The 18,686-nt window shown below is 42.4% G+C and overlaps 5 protein-coding genes across 11 annotated transcripts in view; 4 read left to right on the top strand and 1 right to left on the bottom strand.

Moving 5' to 3' along the window:
• Positions 1-23: 23 nt before the first annotated feature.
• Positions 24-2,796, top strand: dsh (Segment polarity protein dishevelled). The gene has a single exon (XM_017083932.4). It carries the CDS (start codon positions 494-496, stop codon positions 2,348-2,350), a length of 1,857 nt encoding a protein of 618 aa, XP_016939421.2. The 5' UTR covers positions 24-493; the 3' UTR covers positions 2,351-2,796.
• A 651-nt stretch (positions 2,797-3,447) lies between these two features.
• On the top strand, positions 3,448-5,321 carry Pa1 (PTIP associated 1). Its single transcript, XM_017083780.4, has 2 exons — positions 3,448-3,739; positions 3,798-5,321. The coding sequence occupies exons 1-2, from the start codon at positions 3,531-3,533 to the stop codon at positions 3,955-3,957; spliced, it is 369 nt and encodes a 122-aa protein (XP_016939269.1). The 5' UTR covers positions 3,448-3,530; the 3' UTR covers positions 3,958-5,321.
• Positions 5,298-14,266, bottom strand: hop (tyrosine-protein kinase hopscotch). The gene is made up of 10 exons (XM_017083779.4): positions 12,438-14,266; positions 11,393-11,553; positions 10,103-10,309; positions 8,984-9,303; positions 8,457-8,919; positions 7,963-8,312; positions 7,390-7,826; positions 7,015-7,193; positions 6,763-6,927; positions 5,298-6,325 (listed from the first exon to the last, which is right to left on the bottom strand). Exons 1-10 carry the CDS (start codon positions 13,509-13,511, stop codon positions 6,136-6,138), a joined length of 3,546 nt encoding a protein of 1,181 aa, XP_016939268.1. The 5' UTR covers positions 13,512-14,266; the 3' UTR covers positions 5,298-6,135.
• Positions 14,267-14,752: 486 nt separating this feature from the next.
• On the top strand, positions 14,753-15,539 carry Tim8 (translocase of inner membrane 8). The gene is made up of 2 exons (XM_017083406.4): positions 14,753-14,953; positions 15,044-15,539. Exons 1-2 carry the CDS (start codon positions 14,864-14,866, stop codon positions 15,218-15,220), a joined length of 267 nt encoding a protein of 88 aa, XP_016938895.1. The 5' UTR covers positions 14,753-14,863; the 3' UTR covers positions 15,221-15,539.
• A 906-nt stretch (positions 15,540-16,445) lies between these two features.
• dlg1 (discs large 1) overlaps positions 16,446-18,686 on the top strand; it is a 44,334-nt gene continuing 42,093 nt past the window's right edge. For 2 of the 7 annotated variants that reach the window (XM_036820584.3, XM_036820583.3), the window contains exon 1: positions 16,469-16,596. The gene's annotated coding sequence lies outside the window, so the exon portion shown is untranslated. Of the gene's footprint in view, positions 16,597-18,686 lie in introns of all 7 variants that reach the window. The other 5 variants (XM_036820591.3, XM_036820592.3, XM_065868033.2 and 2 more) reach the window with 5 other exon arrangements.

The raw sequence follows: 18,686 nt of genomic DNA, 5'->3' as shown, positions 1-18,686 counted from the left end.
CTCAGTATGACCGTGTTAACTTATCGATGTATCACAGTTCCATCTCTATCATTTGTCGGTCAGTTTTTTTTAGTCTCAAAATTCTAACAAAATTATTGGTAAACCAGCGAATAACTGGCAATATGCTCGTCTCGCCAACGAAATTCGTGCTCCGTATGTTAACGCGCTAGAAATCGAGCCCATGGAGCAGTCGCCTCGCCAATTAAATAGCATTCGCATTCGCTATTTCCATTGAACAGCGAACACCCAGCCCAAAAAAAAGAGAAAGAAAGGGAAAAGAAACGCGTGCGAGAGCGAGAGGGCAAGAGCGACACCAGGGGGAGAAAAGCGAATTCGAGTGATTTGATTTTCGGAAAAGGGTTTTCCTCCTGTCCACCAAGTTAGCCAGTCCTCCTGGGTTTACCGCCTACCCCGCACCCAACTAGTGTTTTTTTTTTGCTCCGAACTTATCCCACATATTTTGTGCTCCCCGCCTCCATTTGGAGCAGGAAAAATGGATGCGGACAGGGGCGGCGGGCAGGAGACGAAGGTGATATACCACATCGACGATGAGACGACGCCGTATCTGGTGAAGATCCCCATTCCATCGGCCCAGGTGACGCTGCGCGACTTCAAGCTGGTGCTCAACAAGCAGAACAACAACTACAAGTACTTCTTCAAGTCCATGGATGCGGATTTCGGTGTGGTCAAGGAGGAGATTGCCGATGACTCCACCATACTGCCCTGCTTCAATGGCCGGGTGGTCTCGTGGCTGGTCTCCGCCGATGGCACCAATCAGTCGGACAACTGCTCCGAGCTGCCCACCAGTGAGTGCGAGCTGGGCATGGGCCTGACCACCAGGAAGATCCAGCAGCAGCAGCAGCAACAACAGCAGCAGCAGCAACAGCAGCAGGTGCAGCCTGTACAGCTGGCACAGCAGCAACAGCAGCAGCAGCAACAACAGCAGCAGCAGCAGGTGCTGCATCACCAGAAGATGATGGGCAATCCGCTGCTGCAGCCGCCACCGCTCACATATCAGTCGGCCTCCGTGCTATCCAGCGATCTGGACTCGACCAGCCTCTTTGGCACCGAGTCCGAACTGACCCTCGACCGCGACATGACCGACTACAGCAGTGTGCAGCGGCTGCAGGTGCGCAAGAAGCCGCAGCGACGCAAAAAGCGGGCGCCCAGCATGTCGCGCACCTCCTCGTACAGCTCCATAACCGACTCGACCATGTCGCTGAACATCATCACCGTCTCCATCAACATGGAGGCCGTTAACTTTCTGGGCATCTCCATTGTTGGCCAATCGAATCGCGGCGGCGATGGCGGCATCTATGTGGGCAGCATCATGAAAGGCGGCGCCGTTGCGCTGGATGGACGCATCGAGCCGGGTGACATGATCCTGCAGGTGAACGATGTGAACTTCGAGAACATGACCAATGACGAGGCGGTGCGGGTGCTGCGCGAGGTGGTGCAGAAGCCGGGTCCCATCAAGCTGGTGGTGGCCAAGTGCTGGGATCCCAATCCCAAGGGCTACTTCACCATTCCGCGCACGGAGCCGGTGCGACCAATTGATCCCGGCGCCTGGGTGGCGCACACCCAGGCCCTAACATCGCACGACAGTATTATCGCCGACATTGCGGAGCCGATTAAAGAGCGACTGGACCAGAACAACCTCGAGGAGATCGTCAAGGCGATGACGAAGCCGGACAGCGGTCTGGAGATTAGGGATCGCATGTGGCTGAAGATCACCATACCGAATGCGTTCATCGGCGCGGATGCGGTCAATTGGGTGCTGGAGAATGTGGAGGATGTGCAGGATAGGCGAGAGGCGCGACGGATCGTCTCGGCCATGCTGCGGAGCAATTACATCAAGCATACGGTCAACAAGCTGACCTTCTCGGAGCAGTGCTACTACGTGGTCAACGAGGAGCGCAATCCGAATCTTATGGGCCGCGGCCAGGGCCACCTGCATCCGCACCAGCTGCCGCACGGTCATGGCGGCCATGCGCTGAGCCATGCCGACACCGAGAGCATCACCAGCGACATCGGGCCGCTGCCGAACCCGCCCATCTATATGCCATACTCGGCCACGTACAATCCAAGTCACGGCTATCAGCCGATCCAGTACGGCATCGCCGAGCGACACATCTCATCCGGCTCGAGTAGCAGCGATGTGCTCACCAGCAAGGACATCTCGGCGTCGCAGAGCGACATCACCTCGGTGATCCATCAGGCCAACCAGCTGACCATCGCCGCCCACGGCTCCAACAAATCCTCCGGCTCATCCAATCGCGGTGGCGGAGGCGGCGGCGGTGGCAACAATACCAACGATCAGGACGTATCCGTATTTAATTACGTATTGTAGAAACCTTTCTTTTTGCAATCAAATTGTGTTTTTAATTAATTAAATTAAATATGTACGATTATTCTTTTTTATATACGAGTATACAAAGCAAGCAAACAGCAAACAACAATATAATAATTATAATAATAATAATAATAATAATAATACTTATGTATATGTATGGTACGTGTAAGTCATAGAAAAGAACGCTAAACAGCCAGCCACAAAGAGAAGGATCAGCAGGATCGGTAGAAACGAGAAACGAGGAACAAGGAACACCACAGGGATATCCGTGTCCGGCATCAATCGGTTGTGGAGACGATCAGATCAGATCAACTGAGATATATGATATGTGAGCAGGAGCGGATGGAGCAGCATGAGCGGCAGCACGACGGCGAGGATGATTTTGAATAAAGTTCTAAGAATTTAGTAATCACAAAGTAAATAAATACAAATAAAATGAATAATCGATGGCTTTTTGTACAGAAGGTCGGGTCTTATCTGTGGTCATGTATTATCTATTTTCAGCTGCCTGCAAATATATAGTAAGTAAAAGTTTCCCTGAATCCCCAAGAAATTGATTCATTTTTAACGTTGCTAAAAATTGACAACTTCCAAATTCTTAGAAGTTTACGTTTCTTATAATATTTTAATCAAACGAATTAAGGGTAACATAAATATTTTGTTTTTCTTTTTCTATGTTTTTAATTATGTTTTAAGATCAATATTGTTATAATACTCAATATTATATTGTTAGACCACCTTAAATTATATAAAATAATGGAAAGAGAGACTTGAAAAGGCGTTTTAAATAGAAAAAAATAGTAAACTTATTTTTAAAACTTTGATTTTCATATATTTTTCCATGAAAAGTGTACAAGTTTATTGTTTTCCTGCCCCAAAACAAACAATTGGGCATCGAGAAGCTGCCTGGAGAGATCTCCATGCGCGGAACCGAGATATTCCGGGTATGGGTGTGCACTCAAGTGCATAAAGAAGGCTAAAAATAGAAAAACCATTTTGGGCAGCGACCGCAGTTCGAATATGCCGCTCAGCTTTGCCGTTGACCAACACTGTTCCCGCCAATCGATAGCGTAGTTATCGAACAACATCCCGAGCCAATAAATCGATTTTTCTTGATTTTTACGAGAAAATTCGGAAATAGCAGTACATATTTTACGAAAAAGTGATAAAATCCGAGATGGCCACCGATGTGGAGCCGGCGGCAAATACGGCGGACAAGTTTTCCGCCAATGCCGAGGAGCTGGAGAGCTATTATTTGATGCTGGAGGCGGGAAACATCCCGGAGCTGCAGTGGCAATTCCCCGGACGCAGGGCTCCATCGCCGGAGGCAGCATCCGGCGGAAATAGCAAGGAACTGGAGCAGGCCACCGATGCCATTGAGCAGGAGTAGGATATACGAACTTTGAGTCACCTAACATGACATCTAATCCACCTCCATTTGCAGACCCCAGAAGGCCAACGACTTCGACTTCAGCGACGAGGTGGCCCCCACCCAAATGCGCGTCCGCAGCCAGACCTCCACGCCCAAGTCGGCCAAAAAGAAGACGGCCAACTTCGCCGGCGTCATGGAGACGCTGAAGAAGAAGAACGCGGAGAGCTCCTAGCACCCGCCAAAATTCTGATGCTGATCTGGGAATCCAAGGAATCCGAATGCAGATGGCTACAAGGAAGGGAATCTCCAAATGGAGAGCACCAGGAGCTCAAATATAGCTCTAAACTTTATAATAACATAGTTTTTAAGCGTTCAAAAGGCAGAGGGCCAAAGAATTCCGATGCAGACCAGGGTTAGGATAACTTTAAATTCATTTGGTTGAGTAAAAACAAGCTAAATTCTACTTTTAGTTGGGAAAAACATTGTCTAACTTGGCAAATCGCAGGTAAAGAGGGTAACCCTTAAAGGTTCTTGCGATTTCGCCATATATAGTTAAGATCTACCAGTAATTACCATTCAACAAGTTGGTCTAGACTCTAGAGATTGATGTTTTTAACTACTACCTTGTCATAAGACTAGCTTGTAAGAACTTTCAATTACCATTTTATAGTTCAGTTTTCCATTAGAGAGCAAGTACTGGTACACAGTATCTTGCAAGTGAGGCAGCCTATTCCTTAGAGTTAATGAACTAACAAATAAGAGCAAATTAAGTAGCCTTACGGAGTTTATCTAGCATTTTATATAGTTAGATAGAGTAGGTATTATATCGCATTTAGAACTTACTTTTGTGTTCCACTTTATACTTCATTTCTTACTCATTCGCTAATGGCAATATTCTTGATAATGTTGCCTAATAACCGCCGTTTGAAGATTAGCCTATTTAGGATATACGTGAACCACCTTTTTCAAGGTAGTTCATAGTTAGTTAATCATAAAGATTTAAAATAGGCAGGACAAGATAGGTTAAAATCTGTATATATAATGAATAAAAACTGAATTTCACAAAAAGCTGTTATAATCGTGTCTGAAAGTAAATGCAAACTATTGAAATCAGCACAGGTATTCAAATTAAATCTTAATGAGTGTCTATTTTTCCTTAATACAATATGCAGTAGGCTTAGAAAAATAAATAACCAAGGGTTCTATAAAAGTAGTGTCATCTCTTTCGTTTTTATATAAATAATACAAGCGTTTAAAAAGAATATCTAAATCTGTTAAAAATACCAGTTTACGATTTCTGAATCAATGGATAAAATGTTAAACTAGAAACTAGTTAAAATTTTAAATAAAGAACTTTAAAATAGAAGTTAAGATCCTATATGAAATATTTATATATGGTTCCAATAAAACATAAATTTCTTTAAGAAATATAATAATCCAATAAGGCTATATACGAATTTAATTGTAAAAGTAAAGATACTATAAACGCAAAACTCTCAAGATCCGTGTCAGCATCCCTTATATGATGTACACCCCGCTTTGAACCCATTTAATAATGACATTCAATAAACGTTCACTTTTAAACACGTAAGAAAATTGATTTATTTCGGAAATATCCATTCTCGTTAACAGCAATAATAAGTTATTGTGCCTGCGGGCGTGTTGTGCAACCGGCTTGTATAGTGGCTGTATAGCTTGTAAATATATAATTCGTTTCTGTTTCGAAGTATTGTAGGTTAAAATGGCATTTGATCAACATTAATTGACATACCTTAGGACTATATGTGCACATGTTTTTTACGTTATAGATTAAGCTTAGTCGAACCGCGGAACCGATCCTTTCGATCCGTCCCCCGTGTTTCGTGTAAATTACCGTGTGTTGCCGTTCTCGTTCAAACCCTTAACTAGTTTAATAATTATTTACACTTTATGTTTAGTTTAGTGTTTATGCGTGGGCATTACAAAAAAAATTGAAGCTCAAGCTTAACAATATTTAACAAAGTGGGCTAAAATGTATAACACAAAGTAGGTTGAGAATTGGTTTACATGTGTGTGTGTAGATATATATATATATAAAGTCGGGGCTTCCGCCGAGTCAAGATTGGGGTATTGAAGACGAGGATGCGGGGGAGGGGGCCAATGGTAAGTAAGCACAAGGATAAAACTAGGTTCTGGCCAGAATCCAAAAAGGCTGTCGAAGGCATGAGTTTTTTTTGGGCATGATACAGATTGCTCTTTTGGGATATTGTGATTCTTCCGAAAGCGCTTAAAGCTTTAAGGGTTACGTCAAGTGGTTTGTGGTTCGTTTGGGTTGTTTTAAAAACGTACAGTTTAAATGCTAACAGCTTAAAAAAACTTATGCCTAAATATTTGTATATCATTCCGTTGTTTTAGCAACTCTCGTATCCTTTTACTCGGCCTCCGGCGGCAGATTTGGCGGCGACTGGTGGCCATCCGAAGGATGCGAAACCTTAGTGGCCGTCTCATTGGTGATGATATCCACGATATCTGCGAAAGTGGGGCGCGAACGGGGCGTGGCGTGCCAGCACAACTGCATCAGGTCGTACATAAAGTCCGGGCAGCTATACGGGCGATTTAATCTGCAAACGAAAGAATATTCTTTTATAAGTGATTTTTTTATGGGATTAGTAACCTTTCTAAATTAATACTAATTTAGAATCCCCAGTATATATCCTCACTATTATTAAAGTATAAATTAACTATTCATTATAACTTCAAAAACTTAATATCTGATCAAAAACCTAATATTTTACATTTACTACATTTTACTTTCTAAAAATTATTAGAATAAACAATCAGAAATAATTTTTAAAACCTTTGCCCCTCTAAGAGATTATAAAACTGACTCATAAAAGTTCCCACAACTGTCAGATTCTTTAATTCAAAACCTTATCGCTTTAAAATAATAGCTACACGTGTTTAAAGGTTATCATTAGTAAAATAAAATTATGTTTTCTAAGAAAAAGTGTAGATTATTTGTTAGCTAATTTGGGCCGAGCTTGGCGATAAGCTTTACCTTTCGCCTTTTTGAAGGCGGGTCAGGAAGTCCTCCTGCGAGGTCTGCATCGGCACCAGATTGGGCAATTCGCCTCGGGTGAACATCTCGTAGAGCACCACGCCGTAGCTCCAAACGTCCGAGTGTGATGAGAATCTGCAGGTGGAGATGGCCTCCGGGGAGTACCTGGCAATGGAAAAGGAGTATTTAAATGTTAGTTTTTATAATACATCACAGAAGGTGGATAGGATAACCTAGTTAGATCTTCCTCACCATTTAATGGGAATATCTCGCTTGCTCTTCGCGTAGTAATATCCATCCGAATTGGCGAATTGCGCCAGGCCGAAGTCTGAGATTTTGACGCAATCGCTATCGCCGCTGTGATCGACCAGAATGTTGCGAGCGGCCAAGTCCCTGTGGATCAGTCCCATACCAGAAAGGTATTTCATGCCCTACGGGGAGAAAATTAATGGATGAAACATCATTAAATGGAAGAATAGCCAACTATAAAGGGATGGTTTGAATAATTCTAGGGAAAGAATGTATGACTCTTAGTTGTAAGCCAAAAATAATATAACTTTTATAAGATTATCATATATATTTTGGCTTAAAGATATATATTATAGTAATAATCCCGAACCCACTCACTTGCGCAATGTCCAGGGCAAAGGCGACCAGGCGTGAGTCCTTGAGATTGGGCCTCTCGAAGCGCAGGTAGTCATCGAAGGAGCCGGAGAGGTACTCCATGATGATGCAGTGCGACTTCTCCGCCCAGTACTTGAACTTGACGATGTTCGGGTGCACCAGGGTGCGCATAATGCCGATCTCGCGATGGAAGTCGGTCGACACCTGCATGGTGTTCAGCATCTTGATGGCCACCTGCTCGCGCGGATGGTCCTTGTCGTTGAACTCCAGGTGACCCTTGAAGACGGTGCCGTAGTGGCCCTGACCGATCATGTTCTCCATGTTGTAGATCACGCGGCATTCGCTGGTCAGCGGTATCACCATCAGCATGTTCGAGCGCGGGAAGGGATAATTGCAGGGAACATCGCTTCTGTCAACGATTTCCTCCTCGCCAGCTCCGTCTGCGAAGAGATATGGAAGAAATACACAAGTTACAAAAGGTTATAACTTAAATCTATTAATCTTATCAATATTTTTGATCAAATTGTCCCTTTGAAACACCTTGGATCTCTTGAGACTCTTGGATTGGTAACTCACTCGTTGCGAGGTCAGGTGGCGGCATATAATTCGGCAATATTACCGCCTTGATCGTGTTGAGACGCGAGAAGATGTCGTGGTGACTGAAGCGCTTCTCCTCGTCATCGGACCACCCGTCCATGATGGTCTCGAACATCAGCGTAGGGCACAGATCCGGATCCAGCATCTTGAGTATGTTGCCATCGGTATTTCGCTGCCTGATCAGCTGGTCCTGTGTCAAGTTGCGCAGATCATCCTTGCAGCGCGAGAATATCTCGTATATGGTGGTGGCGAAGGCCCACAGCTGGGTGTACTGATCCAGCTTGGCCGCCTGCAGATTCCGGTAATACTTGGTCGGTATCCACGGCGAGCTAGAAATAGAATTTAGCATATTAAAAGGTTTTTCGCTCATCTCTTATCGAAATACAAGGCTCTGTGAATTGTGCCTCGATGATAACATGCTTTAATGACGTATGCAATCATTTTTTTATTAAGCGGAATCGAGAGCTACTCACTCGGATTCTCGATAGGGCCGCGGATAGCCTGGATCGCTGATCTTGACGTCAAGCACGTACGAGTTGGGATCGTACTTGGTCACGTACAGATTGCTGCAGCGTATGTAGTTGTGGATGATCTTGTTGTCCTCCAGATAGTGCATGCCGCGCACCAGTCCATGCATCAGATCCAGGAGACAGTGCAGCGTGACATTGGGCACCGAGTGCAGGAACTTGTTGAGCGGCCCGTAGCGTGAGTACTCCATGACCATGGTGTACGGATCGGCGAGTGTGAGGCCGTACAGCTTGAGGAACTGCGGCGACTGGATGAGGCTCCAGGTCTGCGCCAGGCGAAAGAACTCCATGAAATTGCCGTCGCTCTTCAGCATCTTCATCGTCACAGAGACATCCTTCACCGGACTCTGTTGCAGCCAATCGCCGCGCATGGTAAACATCATGCCATCGTCGCTTAGCGAAATCGAATCTGCGTAAGTTCAAAGGAAGAACTGTAGTGCAAGCAAGGGAATACAGCAATGACTGCGCCTCACCTGGATACCATTGCAGATCCGTCTTGGGATTGAAGATCTGCGGATTGCGGCGCTGCAGCTCCGCCTCGCTGAGCTGCAGGTCAGTCTTTTTGGCCTTGAGGTTCTTTGGCAGCAGCAGTAGCAGCAGCGGTGGCTTGTCATACTTGGAGGCGGGTATGCGGTAGCGATCGGGACTGTCCGCCTGGATGAAGTGCGCCACTTCATGGAGGGAGTTCAGCACGTGCTCCGCGTTGTTGTAGCTAAGCTTCCATTGCGAGTCCTTGCGCACGATCCTAAATGTCTCGGTTTTGCAACGCTCCTGATCGGTGTTTTTAGCCATGCTGCAAAGAGGAAGGCATCGTTTCACATTAAATTGTATTTGGTTTGCAAACAACCCACTTATGCGGGTTGCTATACCCGTGCAGGAGCTATTTTAATTTCAGTCAAAAGGAAGAAGACATTTTCAACCCTATAAAGTATATATATTCTTGTCCGTATGTCCGTCCGTCTGTCCGTTTGTACGCAAACTAGTCTCTCAGTTTTAAGGCTATCGGAATGAAACTTTCCCAAAAGTCTTCTTTCTATCGCAGGTTATAGGAATTATTATTATTATAATACAATTTTTCTGTAATATTTTCAAAGTATGATTTTCTTAGCATGTTATGGTCTAAGCTGCAAGGTTATATTAGCTTTGCCTTGCCGAAGCTAAGTCTTCCTCTCCTTTTTCTATCTCAATCTTAAGTTATAAATAGCTGCAACAAATACACGCAGTCTATAATGCGTTTTGCAAAGGCTGCAAAAAGGAAAAGCATCACTTCGCATTATCCGTTTGCATGGCAACCCGATGGCTCAAATCTTCAATTAAAAACTGTTTTAATGACGTACTTGCGGATTTGATATAAAAAAAAAAACGCAAGCAAAGCGTTCTAATTTTACTTTCATGGAAAAAACTGTTGACGTCTGCACAAGGCCACAGAGACTAATTAAAAGAGTTAATCCATTAGAAGGAAAATGCGAGTAAAAACCCGGAACAATGGCCAATATAAAATGGCATAGTATATATGGCATATGGAGAGTATTCTAAGCCTGATAAAGGTCGAGGAAGTGGTTGATAAAGTGGGCGCGTGCAGCAGCACTCACATTTTGGTGTTGATATCGATGTAGTATATGTTGTACTCTCGGTCGCACTCGCGCACAATGTAGCTGCCGCACTTGTCCCCATTCTCGTGCAGCTTCATCAGGGAATAGGCGCCGCCGATGGGTCCATGGCAATACAGGGAGCTCAGCTCTTCCAGGGAGGGCGTGCGGTAGGAGTGGCACAGGTCCTGCATCCACTTACTGGACAATCTGCAATGGAAACGGCAAAAGAATACCAGTTAATTAGGATTTGATTATCTTCATTGCTCTAGATTTACATTCAAATTATCCTTAGGTAGTTGCTTAATGTAACCTAACTACTTTTATATATATACTCATAACATACACTATGCTTTGAAAAATCATTTTCATTTTCAATAAACTTACTGAATATAATTGTTTATGACAACTTAATTATAAATATATTGTGGCATCTTTAAATTGAAATCCCTTAAAAATATATCAAAAATTATTAAGTTAACAACAAGAATTTAATTATTTTCTAGATTATTATTAAAAATATATTTATTAAAGAAAATCAGTAGGTCATTTTACTTAATTCTTAATATAATAATATTATCTCTGTGAAATTTTTAAAATAGACTTGCAAAAAAACTATTTCAATACGATTTGTTCTTAATTTTTCAAAAACAAAACATTCTGATAAGAAATTAAAAGCTTTTGAGCGCTGTCATTAATGTTAAATTTTTTTTATATATTTATTTTATAGATTAGCTGGCTTTTGTCATCATTCCTCCCCCTTTATTTTAATCAAATAAATGTATAAAAGAAACTATCAAAAAATACAAATAAAAAAAGTTGAGATTGATTTCAAGGCCGCGGTTGAAAATAATTTTTTTGAAAATAAAAAAATTTCAACTTGATAACAAACATTGAAATTCGACTTTGTTTCTCCTGCTAAGCTACATTTTTAATACTTTTGCTTGTTTTGACGATGGCATTTCATACACATTTTATTTAAACGCTGTTATCAATTTCATGTTTGTGTTTAAATCAACTGTTTAATGGTTTTTAGTTGGAACTATATATGTTTGTTTACCTCAGAAGAAATAATTAAGTATTCGACGTACTTCGTGGAATTTACGAAGCCTTCAGCATGGCTTAAGTTATTTTTAAACAATGAAGAATAACAACATTTACGATTGTTTGTAATCACAAGAATATAAAATTCATGCCTGATCAAGAGATTGATGGTGTTTAATTGTTTTATTACTATAGAACTTATATATTGGTTTATTATATATCATTTAAGATGACAGCGGGAAGACTCACCTGATATAGATGCCCAGGTAGGAGATGAAGGACTTCATCTCCTTTTCCGTCTGGAACTGCATCTCGTAGCCCTTGGGCAGGCCCACGATTTCGAGCCTCACGGAGGTGTCGCTGATTTTGGAGATCATGAAAATTCCCTCCACGGCGCCAACCAGATTCCACTGAAAAACATATGGACAACATTGTAATCAGCGGGCTTTAAATATATGTATATAATTTTTTTTATGTTTTCTTATTTTTACCCTGAACGTTCCACATTGGTTGCCCCCGATAAGACGTATTACTACATGTACTCCGGATCGAGAGAATAATTGGCGAAGCCATTAAACTGGGAGCTCAATAAAAAAGGTCTACTAATATTCAAAAATTCCCGAAATTGCAACTTGAAGATGGGTTTTGATAAGAGATCTCAATAGTCCAGTCTTTGTATAAAGAAAGTTCATAGATTTAATAACTTTTGGGTTACCAATAAAAATGCGGATTATTCATATTTGGAAAAACCTCATTTTTTTGATGTCGTATGTATTAAACATAATTTTTCTGAATAATTTTTAGAAATTTTTATGAATTTCCCCTGGAGGCACGTTCTGATATGAAAGTAAGTCAAATACTGAATGAATTACTTGGCAATTATAGCATCAATACTATTAAGAAATTCACTGGAAATTTAGAAGGGAGAGAACTAGTGTTTCATAGGAAGTATCATTTAACAAATTTAATCATTTTTGATCGAGTGTTGGAATAAAGTTAAAACTAAACATTTAGGGTTAGATTTTTTTAGAAACGAAAAAACTTTGGTTGAAAACAATTCTATAGTTTATAAAAGTTTAATTTAAGTTGTATAACCTCGCCTAAGTTAAGAGCGTTTTAATTTGGGGAATTATTATAAGTAAGGTCTAAGACTATGAAAGCGACTTAGCATTGATTCATTTCCGCAAAGTGCTGATAAGCTTCTAAAAATGTTTGAAAAACTGAAAAAACCCGCCTTAAAATAAGCTTTAAAAGAAAAGGAGCTCTTTAAAAACGTGTGTAAAGTTATATTCACCTTGAGGGTGGCTTCTGAGGTGACCCTGGCCACCTTGAGTCCCGGCTCCAGGGAGTCGTGCGGAAAGACCCGCACATAGACATCGATTCCGGCGCTGGCGGATCGTCGCTTGCCCTTCTTGCCGCTGCCGCCATGGCCACCATGATTGATGTTCGTGGTGAGCGTGGACAGGGTGTTGGTGGACCCGGAGCTGACCAGCGTCGTGGTGGACTTGCTGACCGTTTGGGTAAGACTGGTGCCAATGGCGCCGCCGCCGCGGGCCACCTCCTCGTTGGGCAGATACTGAACGGTGCAGGTGAACTGTTCGGTCAGGTAGGAGGGCGCCAGGTGGGAGATCTGGTGGACATAATGCCACTTGAGGCGCTCAATACTCGGCGCATTGGCCTTCAGGTTGCGGAACACCTCGCGTATCTTGGAGCCCACAAAGAAGCTGTGCGCCCGCCACAAGCTCGGCGGCAAATACGCTCGGTAGGACTTCTCGATAGATCGCAACGCCTGGTCATCCTCCGTCTGCTCCTGGGCATCGATCAGCATGTCCATTACGGCCAGGCCCGTGGACTTGTCCTTGTGCTCCGGATAGCGTATCTCCGGGATTTGTTCGGTGAGCCAATCGTAACGCATTTGGTGGTAGAGGAACTTGTGGCTCCGTGGATCGATCGACTCCAGCTGGTTGTCCAGCTCGGGCACCCGGAATCGCATCCGAAAGCAGTAGACCAACTGACAGCTTAGACGCTCTCCGGGCAGCACCCACGTAAGATCCAGGCGAATCAGCGGCGTGGGACGACGCGAAGTGGAGTGCTCACGTATCCCGTACAGCAGCTGGGCCGTGGGGGCAATGTTGTGCAGGCGGCACATGGCATTGCACATCTCCTCGCACAGCATGTTGGGCGGGAAGCGCTCATAGCCACCGGTGACGAGATTATACACCCTGATGGTGCCATCGTTGTTGGTGATGCTCTGCGAGGAGGTGCCGCTGCGCATGGAGGAGTTGGTGAGACTGGCGCTGTCCGCCAACGAAGTGCGTCCGCTGCTGCTGTCGTCCATTCTGTCCTCCTCTCCCCTGGCCAAGGCCATGAGAAGATGGTCGGTGAATGGTGCCTCTGGGCGGGGTCCTCGGTGCTCCTCCTGTAGTCCCAGTTTTTGGCTGGCGTTTGTCCTTGTGTGCGAGAACTAGGGCTGCTGCGGCTGGTGCTTCGTCATGCCCAGCCTGGATCCTTTATCTGCAGATTCACCTGGTGGTTCCTTCAATCTCCGCCCGAGTTTTGCTTCACACACCCACGCATTCAGATTCGTTTTGATGGTTTCTTGAGGTTCAGCTACTATTTTATGCCTTTTTGGACTGCTTCTTCAATTCCCGCGAGAGATAGAGAGTGTTTCATGGATGGATTCTCTTACCCTGAACAAGATTTTCCCCCCGGTCCTCTGGGATTATCTTCACTTTGCAGGCAGTTCCATGGATTCCGCTGGCGGGGAACCCTGCTGGATTGCTGCTCCAACTAATCTCCGCGAGAATGGAGCACCAAATGGAGCGCCGAAAGTGCCAACTCCCCGGAGAAGAACAACTTCGTCGATCCGTCAGCAGCCGAAGTGCAGAAGAAATCGGAAGAAATCAGGGTCCGAAACAAGACACCCGAAACGCCAGCAAGATCCGAATCTTTCGCGGGGCAGGGCCACTGCAAAACTTTGGGCCACCGCCGGGGATATAATCGCACCTTGTTTACAGTCGCGTTTGGTCGTGGAATTGGATCTGCAGCAATTGCGAAGCTACAAAATACAAGCCACGAATAGCTGTGAAATTTATCGGACAATTTGCACCTCCTGTTATCGATTGATTGATGGCTAGGCAATTGGCACCTACCGATAACGGGCCCAGTGTTGGAAACGATGTCGGTTTTTAATGGTATCGATGTCTTATCAGCTAGAGGTGGCCTGCCAAATTAAAATTAAGCTGTTCACACTTTACTGGTAGGCATCGGATTTCAATCGAATTCCCTTCTTAAACATTCGATTTTCCTCAATTCTTGTTCTAAATGTTTTGAAGTATTTTTTTTAAAAGCCACTGAGGCAAGAACAAATGTCCTAAAAGCATTTTGGAAATAACATCTCGTTTTGGAGAGAACCATAAGTAAGAATACTACAAAGTAATTCCAAAGAACTTTTTCCTAAATCAAATGCACGACTGAAACGCTTTTATGTCATTTCAAACCCATTTTGTCGATTAATGCCCGTGGCAATGCACAGCAGTGTAGGCAATGCATTATTTTAAGTAATCGATGGCTGCCCGAAAAACATCGACAGCATAAAACATCGATTTTTGTTACATCTCCACTGCCACAGCTGTCACTGCCGTTTATATAACCTCAAACCTCAAAATATATAAAATTCCGGACCCCGGTTATTTAGAATTGTTCACTGAAAATCACACCATGTCCGAATTTGAGAATCTTTCCGGCAACGACAAGGAGCTGCAGGAGTTCCTCATGATCGAGAAACAGAAGGCCCAGGTCAATGCGCAGGTGAGTCCCCATACATACATTTCATACATCCCCCAACCGATTGGATCATATAAACAATCTAAACACTTGCACACTTGCCATCCCCCCCAGATACACGAGTTCAACGAGATCTGTTGGGAGAAGTGCATCGGGAAGCCGAGCACCAAGCTGGACCACGCCACCGAGACGTGTTTGAGCAACTGCGTCGACCGCTTCATCGACACCTCGCTGCTGATCACCCAGCGTTTTGCCCAGATGCTCCAAAAGCGCGGCGGCGGCGACCTGTAGATGGGTGTTCATGTTACCAAAACTGGAATCTAGGATCTGGGATCTGGGTATTTCGACTCCACATCCGAATCCGGGGAGCTTCCGCCACTGTCCTACTGTTAAAGCTATTTTTAAACAAAAAATTATCATGTAAGCACCTTTTTTTCCGCGCTGCGTTCTGGCGCGGCCATCTGATTATGTGACCCGTCATCCGGAATCGGAGATCCACCTTCTGGACAAGGACAAACCATAAATCCTGTACCATAACACTACTGTCTTGACGGCCTGACGCTAGCGAATCCAAAATAAATACAACTTTCGTTTTGTATGTTTAAATTGAGTAAGCGTGCTAATTATTTGCTTGGATTTTCTTAGACGCGTTTTAGCTAAGCTTGCTAAATGCTTAGTACAAGTTGTAATAATGAGAAGTTTACCATTGTTAAGAGGCCGAAGTTATCAGCTAAATAACTTTTGATTCTACCTAGAAAAAGCCTATAGTTATTGCATATTATTCATTGTTTCGCTAACTTTTTTGTAAGGTGTGCCAATTTCAAAATGGTGCCAAATATTAAATTTTTAGTCAGATGTGTGGGCTGCTTATTTATAAACAAAAACTTGAAATGGGTAGATTAATGAATGGAATAAAGTTTCTTTATAGAGACCAATAACTTTTTAGAATGGGTTGATGTGCTTATCAAGACTATTTATTCATGTTTCCACTTAAAATTAATTTATATTATTTAATAGCTGCTAGCTTAAAGACAAAATCGTTTATTACACAATAACACAAACTCATTTATTCAATATGAAGTTCTTTATTGTATATTTATTTTTTAAATCCAATATCCAATTCAAATATAACGTTTCGATATCGATAGTTAGGGTAGCGCTGCCACTTGCCTGGGATTTATCGGCAAATTTCCAATTGGAAGTTTAGTTAATATCATTTTAATTAAAGCTAAATAAATAGACAACAGAGAAATATTGTTAACAAATTCTTGAAGTTAATTAGTAACTAATAAGATCCATTACAATTTTCAAAACCGTCATATATCAATAACAAGCGTATCTGTTGATACTTAATGTATTTGTTTACTTAAACTATAAGTTTCTTAAATTATTTAACAACAGTACGTTTCAATTTGGTTAATTTAAAGATTTCAGACGCTGTTCAACTTATCAACAGTTTCGCGCGCTCGCTTTGAAATTTAGCCCAGGTCTTCTTATTGGAGTTTCTCACCTCGCGCGCCTCTGGTAACACTGTTTTCAACTAGAACTAGTGTTTCCGTGAGCAGAGCAGAAAACCGTAATATATATTCTCCAACGTGCTGCCGCTACTTATTTATATTAAACATAAAATGCCCGAAGGCTGTGCCAAACGCATGTCCTTTTTGCCAGTGAGTGTGTGTGCGTGTGTAGCATAAAACACAGTCGGTGTCGGCTTGCAGTACAAAGAAAAGTACAAAATAAAAACCAGGAAAAAAGGATCAAGTGAAGAAACATGAAAACTTACCTTGATTTGCCTGCAGGATTAAAAACGGAACATTAAACACTTTTTTTTAAGGTGCTCCTTTTTTTCGCCGTCCCTGTGTATGTGTGGTGGTTGTCTTTTGTGTGTGTGTATGCAAGGGATGTTGTTGTAAATACAGATGATATAAAGGAAATTCAGGAAAAATCAAATAGTTGCCGAGGAGGCACGTGTATAAGTGTGTAACGGTACAGCAGCCAGCTGACTTTTTTTTTTCGTGTGTAGCACTGCAGTTGCAATCGAATCGAAATCCGGTGTGTATGTGTGTGTGTGTGCGTAAGTGTGGAGCATACATAATTCACAGCATCCCTTTTTTAGTCGTTAACTTAACGGGGGGAAATTCACAATAATGTGAGCGTGTGTGCAAATTTTCGCATTAGTATAAATAAGTTTACAATGCTCTCTTGCTCTCTCTCTCTCTCTTTCTGTCTTTCTGTCTCTCCATCTCTCTTCCCCTTTTGTGCATACATTATGGTGTGTATTATTTTATTGTAGTCTAGTATCTGTAATTTTTTTTTTTGTGTTTTCGGCTAGTCTATAAATAACACACACACCACAACGCTCGAATAATTATGCTGCGGCTGAATAATTAATCACCTCCTATCTGCGACCCAGTTTTCCTCCCGCTTTTCCCTTCGATTTTCTCCGATTTGTCCCTTTTTCCTTTACCATTTCGTTTTTTTTTTGTTTTTTTGACACTCCGGTCCACCGTCCACCGAAAACAACTACAATTACAACCACGGGCGACATGTCAAGGTCAAAAATCCGCCAGGCGAACGTCAATCCGTAACGGTTAATATCTCGCTGCAAGTGTGTGGGTCTGCGTGTGTCCGTGTGCGTGGGATTGAGTGTTTATTGCATATGCTCTCCGTTTTGCTGCATACTTTTCTGGGTCTGGGTTCGCGCCTGCAGCAGGTGAATCAAAGTGTGTGTGTGTGTTGGAGTGCTTATGAGGGGGTACAGTGGCCACTCACTAAAAGGGAAGGCACTATTAAATAATGCGATTATTGAATGATAATTTTTAATATGCTATAGAAAATTCCCAAGACAATTGATACTTTTTTATACTTTCTTTAAAACCTCACCTACCACATTTAAAAATAAAATTGAATAAAATCGATAAGAGAATTTATTGCACAATCTTAAATGCTTGAGCTTTATTTCCTTTTGTTTCGCACTTAAAATTATTTGAAGTGATCATGCCTCAAAATAGAAGGAAATCAGCTTATCTTAATTTTTGAACAGTATTTTTTTAAACAATATATTATTAAATAATGCCCGAAGAAGTAGGAAATCCGCTTATCTTAGATTTTAAACAGTATATCTTTTAATAATATATTACTAAAACATGCTCCGAAGAAGTAGGAAATCAGCCTATCTTAATAATTAAACAGAATATCTTTTATTGAAATACAATCCTAATCTATGATCAAATAGACAATTCCCAAATTCCGTCTTGTCAACGATTACTGTACCCATGCTTTTACATTCTCACACACATGCAAACCACAAAGGACTCGAGGACCATAAAAATAGGCAATACAATTGCACACACTTGCATGTGCGTGTGTGAGAGTATGCATATCAATTATACGACGTGTGTGCGCCCGAAAAAAAATAGAAAAAAAGTACTTCAAACGGCCGAAAGACATTAAAAATAGGAAACAAATGACGCACATAAATTAAATGTATAGAAATCCAAGTCACACACTAAATCAAACAAAGCGTAGGTACACACAAAAAATAGGGGAGCTAATTTAAAAATAACCTTGACTTTAGGCTGCCTTTTAAAATATGCGTTAAACTAATGTCATTTTAATGAAACCATTTAAAAAGCATTTATCAAGTTAGCAGAAAGCTCAAGAGAATCAAAAATCTAAAAATCAGACAGATCGATGGAAATATTCTGTTAAAATATTACCAAATACCAAATATTTATTCATTTACTTACTAGATACA

This window comes from Drosophila suzukii, chromosome X (assembly GCF_043229965.1).
Source record: "Drosophila suzukii chromosome X, CBGP_Dsuzu_IsoJpt1.0, whole genome shotgun sequence".
NCBI classification, from domain to species: Eukaryota; Metazoa; Arthropoda; class Insecta; order Diptera; family Drosophilidae; genus Drosophila; species Drosophila suzukii.
Note: the sequence above shows the minus strand (reverse complement) of the source record. Positions and strands in the feature narration are given on the sequence as shown.

Bases quoted from the DNA above. Each gene is read 5' to 3' on its own strand.
- dsh (XM_017083932.4), top strand. From the start codon at position 494: ATGGATGCGGACAGGGGCGGCGGGCAGGAGACGAAGGTGATATACCAC.
- Pa1 (XM_017083780.4), top strand. From the start codon at position 3,531: ATGGCCACCGATGTGGAGCCGGCGGCAAATACGGCGGACAAGTTTTCC. The intron at 3,740-3,797 runs GTAGGATATACG...CTCCATTTGCAG, and splicing joins ACCGATGCCATTGAGCAGGA to ACCCCAGAAGGCCAACGACT.
- hop (XM_017083779.4), bottom strand. From the start codon at position 13,511: ATGGCCTTGGCCAGGGGAGAGGAGGACAGAATGGACGACAGCAGCAGC. The intron at 11,554-12,437 runs GTGAATATAACT...TATGTTTTTCAG, and splicing joins CCTCAGAAGCCACCCTCAAG to TGGAATCTGGTTGGCGCCGT. The intron at 6,326-6,762 runs GTAAAGCTTATC...TTTCGTTTGCAG, and splicing joins CGCCTTCAAAAAGGCGAAAG to ATTAAATCGCCCGTATAGCT.
- Tim8 (XM_017083406.4), top strand. From the start codon at position 14,864: ATGTCCGAATTTGAGAATCTTTCCGGCAACGACAAGGAGCTGCAGGAG. The intron at 14,954-15,043 runs GTGAGTCCCCAT...CATCCCCCCCAG, and splicing joins AGGCCCAGGTCAATGCGCAG to ATACACGAGTTCAACGAGAT.